The sequence below is a fragment of the Sprattus sprattus genome (assembly GCF_963457725.1).
Source record: "Sprattus sprattus genome assembly, chromosome: 2".
Classification (NCBI taxonomy): domain Eukaryota; kingdom Metazoa; phylum Chordata; class Actinopteri; order Clupeiformes; family Clupeidae; genus Sprattus; species Sprattus sprattus.
In genome coordinates this window covers 65,458,539-65,466,033 of record NC_137921.1, presented here as the reverse complement: position 1 = coordinate 65,466,033, position 7,495 = coordinate 65,458,539, and the positions used below count along the sequence as shown (strand labels likewise).

Genomic DNA, 7,495 nt, shown 5'->3' with positions numbered 1-7,495 from the left:
TTACTAGGTGGGGAAATGTAACTGAACTCCACCATGTCTCCTTTTATTTTGGTGGCTTTCTTTCACAGCTTCCCGGTGTTCGATTGCACACAGAGGCACGCACACACACACACACACACACACACACACACACACACACACACAGACACACACACACTACCAGACACAACGAGGTTGAGGTTTCTTTAGCCAGGCTGCCATGACATGACCTAAAAAACCAACACACAAATGTTTCAAACACAGCCCCCCACACACACACACACACACACTCACACACACACACACACACACACACACACACACATGCAGGGCAGACCTGATTAAAGTGTCAGGTCAGGCAAGTCAGTTACACTAATAATAGAGCTCATAGAAAGATTACAATTCACACCTACTTATCTCCCAGCGTCTGTGACTCATAAACACACACAGGCACACACCTTGGCTTGGATGTGTGTCTGTGTGTCTGTGTGTCTGTGTGTCTGTGCGTCTGTGCGTCTGTGCGTCTGTGCGTCTGTGTGTCTGTGTGTCTGTGTGTCTGTGTGTCTGTGTGTCTGTGTGTCTGTGTGTCTGTGTGTCTGTGTGTCTGTGTGTCTGTGTGTCTGTGTGTCTGTGTGTCTGTGTGTCTGTGTGTCTGTGTGTCTGTGTGTCTGTGTAATTTTCACTTCACTCCAACACAGTGAGACGACACTACCCATAATGTCCCTTGCTACTAGAGCCAGGCACGGATACTTGAGTTGTCACAGCATCGATGATCGATCATGACAACACAATAAATGCATGAATGAACATTTTTCGAAAATATATACTTATATAAAACACTTTTTATATTACATACATGCGATGGTAACAGAGTTGACAGAACAAAACATCTACTAGCTAAAATGGTAGCCAAAGATTTGCTGGTCATTTACTGACCCTCGTTGCGAGACGGATCCCCTCGCAATACAAGTCCTCGAGTACTTGCTCCTTTTCTCGGTTGAGCACAGTATGACTAAAATGCACATCCCTACTTTCTACACGTGGCTAAACAACCTATAACCCCTCAGATCTGCAGCAAAAAACTACATGTCCCAAGTGTGTTACTGTACCATGACCTTTAACCTTATGGGCCTCAGAGCCCATGCCCTATCTCAACCGCCTTTCTGAGTTTGGCCAGTAGTAGCAACGGGACAATATGGCTAACTAAAGTATGCGTTATATTTTTTGCTTTTCAGAGTTCCTGACTGTTCGTCCGTGGGTGCCACCTCTGAACCCGTCCAAACTGGCAGTGGACAGATGGAGTTACATGACGGTGGGGTTTTAGGCTAAATAGTGCAAATTTAAGTGGGATTTAAAAAAAAAAAAGGATAATGTCTGTGTCCCGTCACTGAAGGATAACAGACAGGAGGCCAGAATATTCTGAGATGACAGGACCGAGAGAGAGAGAAAAACAATACCACAGAAATGAAATAAGAGAGAGTGAGAAAGAGAGAGGAAGAGTGAGAAAGGAAGAAGAGTGAGAGATAAAGAGATAACACGAGAGAGACCAGGAGAAGGTGAGAGAGAGATCAGTACAGGAGAGAGAGAGATAAGTACAGGAGAGAGATAGAGATGAGTACATAAGAGAGAGCGCGAGCGAGAGAGATGAGTACAGGAGAGGTCGAGAGAGAAGAGTACCCAACAGACATTGAGTAAGTGAGAGAAACAGGAACACATGGATGAAAAAGTAAAAGAGGAAGAGTATGAAAGAGAGAAGGAGAGGATTTATGAGATAAATTGTGAGAATGAGAGATTCTGGAACGAATGAATGACTGAGTGACTTGAATGAGTGAATGAATGAGTGAGCGGAGAGAGAGAGAGAAAGAGAGAAAGAGAAAGGGAACGAGAAAGAGAAACAAAGAGAGAGAACGAAAGAAAAAGAAAGAACAAACAACAGCTAAAGAAATTGATGGGTGTGTGACGCAAAGAACAGAATAACCTCCCTCCCTCCCCCGTCCGTCCGTCTGTCTCCCTCTTTTCTCTTCTTTCACTCTCTTTCTCTCTCTTTCTCTCCCACTGAGTTAAAAGCAGGGCTCAAGTCCCAACCAAGAGAACATGACAGCTGCTGTTGCCAGGCAACCACAACAGTTGCAAGTTCAGCACTGTGGTCTGGAAAAGAGCCTAGGACCCAGCCTTCCCCAAATCCAGTCCCCAGATCAAGCATTCCCGAGTCCAGCCTTCCCAAATCTCAAATTCCCTGAGCACAGACAATAAAGTGCTTATCGGGTTATGCCATCTCAATCCACACACACACACACACACACACACACACACACACACACACACACACACACACACACCTTTGGTGAAATGGTTTCTTTCAAGAGGACCTCAATCATAGCAATGAAATGCCAGTCTGTGGAATATACAAGCTAATCAAACTTCAGGTTCGAGGTCCCCCATGTAAAATAACTGGTGTGGTCAACAAAGATGCTAATTATGTTGCACCAACGATGCTCGTTAACACCTCATAATATCCAGCAGAGATGCCCTTTCCTACATAACAACCCCCACTCTCAACCTTGTGCACATAGCTATCAAATCAACAAGCCAGACCCTATTTAGTCTTTGTTTGTGTTTGTGCGTGTGTGTGTGTGTGTGTGTGTTTCTCCTGCCATATATGGATAGCCAGGAGTAGAAGTTTTCCGTAGTTGGACTAGGTGCTTGAAGCAGACATCCAAACCCTGGTTCCTGCAGACCAGCAAAAACACTCTCCCACTTATCGCTCATCCACCTACCTGATCGGCACTTGATGATGTCACTGAACTCGTTGTCCACTCCTCCCTCGGTGGTATCCCTGGGCGACGCGGCGTCGGCCATGTCTCCCCTGCGTCCTTGGGCTGCTCCGTTAGCGCTGGTTTGGTTTGAAATGTCCAGATAGATCCCGTCTCCTAGCGGGTCCCTCACAGCCAGGTTGCAACGTCACCTGTAAACAAAGACGCCCCAGTGAGTCACCTTCAGCCCCCATCCGACTCCTAATTAAAAAATTATAAAATATTCCTCACGGTCCCTTAGCTGTCCATTCTGTGAGTGCGTTCCAAAAAAAACTCTGATGTTTGTACACAGTCCCTGCCCTGTCAATGGGAAACAAACATAGTGGCTCGGACTGACAAAACAAACAATTCCCGCCGATCAACACATTGCTTTGGGAGTCGAGAAAGGGGGTGAGGGGGGGTCATTTGAATGCGCTCAAATATCAACAACCTTTCACCAGAACTGCAAACTCTACCGTTAAACCCTATCCACACCAGCCTCTACAGGCTAATCTCACACCGAATCCCTGGCCACTCCAACCCTAGTACCAGACCGTGACTCCAATCTTACTCCCAATCCTGTCTAAAGTCCCCCACCCAACCGATGCTCTAGGCTCTAGGCACAGACACCAAACTGTGACTCCGTCTTTGTCCAGACCTGGCTGTCACCCTAATCTCCTTGACTGCCTCCACCACACCCTAACCCCAAGCCTGGCTCGAGCCCAAGAGGCTACCACTGGTCAATTACAGTGTGCTGGAGCTGAAGAGCCCGAGGGGAAGGGAGGCCCGGGAGACGACGAGGTGACCGCTGAGAAGGGTGGTGCAGTGTGCACTACACAGGCATGCTATCATTAGCACATCTGTGGAGGCAAGGGTGGAGCCTTAAAGCACCACATCTGACAGAGGCTGTCAAAGAAAAGTGCAATACAGTGTGTTTGAGTATGTGAAAACTAAGTAAACGGAACACTGGATGATGAGGGACCACTGCACGGAGGCAATTAGAAGCACTGTATCAAACACACGCTCACACACACACACACACACACACACACTTTCCCACTCTCACTCACACACACACACACACATCCACACACACTGCTGAATTTAGCTCGGTTGGAGGGACCTCTCCACAAGTTTAGTTTTGCGAGGCCCAGCTGTCAGTTCGGAGGTGACGTCACACCGATAATGGTGGAATGTTGAGAGGTGACGCCTGGGGGCGAGCAAAACGTGCGAGCGTGCGCGGGGCCTGAACAAACCTCCTTGAAAGGCGCTGTCAGAGAGAGCCAGAAAATAAACAGCTCCGTCGCTGTTAGGGTGACGTCAGCTCCTAAAAGTAGAAATAAAAACCATTTGGCTACGATTTCAGTTCCCCCTCGCTGGAGCCATGCCCCCTTCCCTCCCGCTGTGAACAGAGCTTCCCAAAAACAAGCGAGCCAGCAACTTTATGAAACAAACCACAATAGTCCGCCTGCATTTGCTAAGTGTTGTCATGCGTCTACCTGGTTAAACAGGTAGATCTGCACTGTTGCACAGGGCCCGATGACTGTGTCCACTCGGGGGGCTGGGTCGTTTTCAGCTCGCTTCTCATCATGGGTCGTTTTAATCCGATCACAGTAAGCACCAACATGAGAACGATTTTGCGTGCTGACTCTTGACACACAAAACTCGCTGTGGCCACCACCCCTTGATTTCTCCCACCCTCATGGACACCAATCACACACACACGCTCACACACACACACACACACACACACACACACACACACACACACAGGCTTATACCTCCCACTCTCTAATTGCAATCTTTCACACGTTGCAGGATGAAGATAAATATCTTGTAAAGTATGTTAGATGTTCAATAGCCATTTGAAGTTTTCACTTAGAACTCAAAAAAAGTTGAGTTAATCTACTTTGATTGCACATATTTCCCAATTTCACTACAATAGGATCCAATCTGTCTTGGTTACCAACTAAGCTATTTGATGTGGTGTCGATCTGCATCGCTTACGACCAGTGAAGTGTTTTGCTATAGATTAATAGATAACTAAATGATCCGATAATAAGTAACTCCCACCTTTCTGACAGTCCGGTGGTCTGAACACAAGTCTCCCAAAAAAGTTTCGAAGAAATGAGCGTGGCCCAAAGAGAAAGGTAAGCTATTTCCACGTTTGACGTCCCCTCGCCACGGCCTTCAAGACATTTTGAAACACATCAGCACCGACTCTCGCAAACCCAGCCTCCACTTGTACGCGCTCCCAAAAATGTGTTGTGAGGAAATTCACAATCAAAAGTCAGAGGATACTTCTTAGCTTCCTCCGCAGCGGGTAGTGTATTCGTCCACCGCTGCATGGACTGTATCGTGTTCCGGTTCTGAAGTATCGCCTTTGTAGACGCAAAAGGGGCGCAAATGCAGCTTTATTCGAGCCCTTCCCGAACTTTGTTCCTGTTGCTGCTACCTTTCCCTTCCCCGCTGCCTTCGCAAGCCTGCAAAAAAACTTCGCAAACGTAGAGATGGAAACATGGCGCGAGCGATGTCACGTGACCGCGCACCCTGGCGACCAAGTTGGACTGGTGGTGCCCTCTCGTTGGGATAGAAAGTTGGGATGTGGCAGCGCACTCGTGCAAAGCCATGAACGTGAGCAGAGCAACGCTGCTTTACCGGTACTACCCGATTAATTTAGCCCCGACACAGTCATGGCACAAACACTGTATTGGCAAGAAAAACTATATTGATACAGACAATTGATATTTAGGACGAATTCATGGACTATTAGTCATTAGCGAGGACTGTCACACTTTCATTGTACAAGGTTTTTATTTTACTGTGATTCTTATTTACCTTTGTGGCCAAAGTCTAATTGTATTAGGTGGCATTATGTGCAACATCATGTCCTACAATTTAACAAAGTATAGCTTAATGGTCAGAAGTTTGGAAAGATGCTGAGTGTTTTGCCAGGAAAGGGAGCTCCAAGTCAAATATCGTTTCTTACCTGCGATTACACGTTCTTATGGTGCCCCCTGCCGGTCTTTTGCCGAATTTACCTCTACATCGAACTTTCACCCCCCCCCGGTGTAGTGCAAATCCCTCTCATCTGTGTGCTACACATTGCATATTGAGTCCATGTCTGCCTATGACCCGAACCAGAGGTGTTCAATATTCAGCTCCTTCCTTAAATCGTTTCTGCCCAAGCCAGACTCAAGTTGGATATCTGTTTGTGCAACCTGCCCAAGACACCAGCAGGAGGCGATAGTGACAATACTGCTTCAGTTTAATCATTGTTTTCATTTCATGAGTATGTCAACCGTCCCTATATAGGACATTTGCCACTTTGTATCAACTAAGGTAATTATTGAATTGCGTATGATACAACATTAACCCTTTGTTAAGGTTTAAATTCCAAGATGGACACTCAAAGTAATTATTTTCAGTTATTCCGTATTCCAGGGAGTGTCCTCAGTAAGTGAAGCATTAGTTTCGATTTCATTACAACTCATTATTATCAACTGCGATGTGGAAAGTATCCAAGTATGCATTCTATTCCTTCTTCAGTTATCCAACATGTATATGTGCTTCAAAATGTTTTTACCAGGAGTGGGGTTCGAACCCACGCGGACATATGTCCATTGGATCTTAAGTCCAACGCCTTAACCACTCGGCCATCCTGGTACATATAACTCCTACTAGAGGCCCCCATCAATTTATAGACACATCCACCACATATGAGTCAGTTTTGATATGTGAGGTTTCGCACCAGGTCCATTTTTGAAAGCGATTCTTGTCAGGAGTTTAGCGACTTACGGTAAACTGGTCCCCTTCCCATTTCCCTGATTCAGCTAGCTAACGTTAGCAAGGATTTCGGAGCATGCCAACGTTACAATGCCTTACGTGATATTTGACACTAATGAACGCTGGCTATGCCATATTCGAAGTAAAATATTTACCCGAACGTGTACATTTCGCCAGTGTAACATTTGAAGAGAAGCAAGTTAACGTTGCCAGCTAAAACATCATCTTCATGTCGTCATATCAAGTAACAAGCGAAATAAAAGTCAGCTAGCAATTTCGCTAGCTATGTAGCTAACGTTAGCTGAATAACATTAGCGAACCCTAGTTAACTTAGCTAATTTTAACCTGCGTAGAAAATTCCACCATGAGTCTACCTAGGCGGTGTTTCGGGAATTAAAAATTGCATACACGATCAGGTCAATGAGCAATCAAGATGTTATTCTTGTTAAGTTATCCCAACTTTGCATCTTCAGATGGTCTGTTTTGCCATCAAAGCCAGCGCCTCAAAACTATTACAAAAGCACATTTATTTATTTTGATCAGTTTTGTTAGTTGAAAAGAGGACACTGCAGTCATCGCATGCCTATCATGTTCTGAAGGCTATTTACTTCTGATGTGTTTGTGTGTACTTCCCATAAGTGTCTATATAGGCTCTGCGCATGTGTGTGTGTTCCCCAAGCATGGCATGCTACTCTTCACCCCTGTTGGTAGACTCTGCCTCGACAGTGCAGTAGAGCATGGAGGCCTCGCTACATACCTGCAGCCTAAGTATGTGCATCCACTGTCCAGTGTGTGCCTTGTAGGACTGAGACTGAAATTGTAAATAAATAAATAAAAAAAAAGCTCACCTTGGCCCTGTTCTTTTTTAAGACCCTCATGAGATCTGGCGTTTTGTACAAGCTCAACACTCCCCAACCCCCTGACCCACACTCTCATGC

General features: G+C 45.9%; 1 protein-coding gene across 1 annotated transcript in view; it reads right to left on the bottom strand.

Annotated features, from left to right (window-relative positions):
* The window catches only part of LOC308361003 (utrophin-like), a 167,840-nt gene extending 162,607 nt beyond the window's left edge, over positions 1-5,233 (bottom strand). Inside the window, 2 exon segments of the mRNA XM_080833229.1 lie at positions 2,757-2,944; positions 4,845-5,233. Coding sequence (XP_080689355.1) covers positions 2,757-2,838 — 82 coding nt within the window. The 5' untranslated portion in view covers positions 2,839-2,944; positions 4,845-5,233.
* Positions 5,234-7,495: the final 2,262 nt, after the last annotated feature.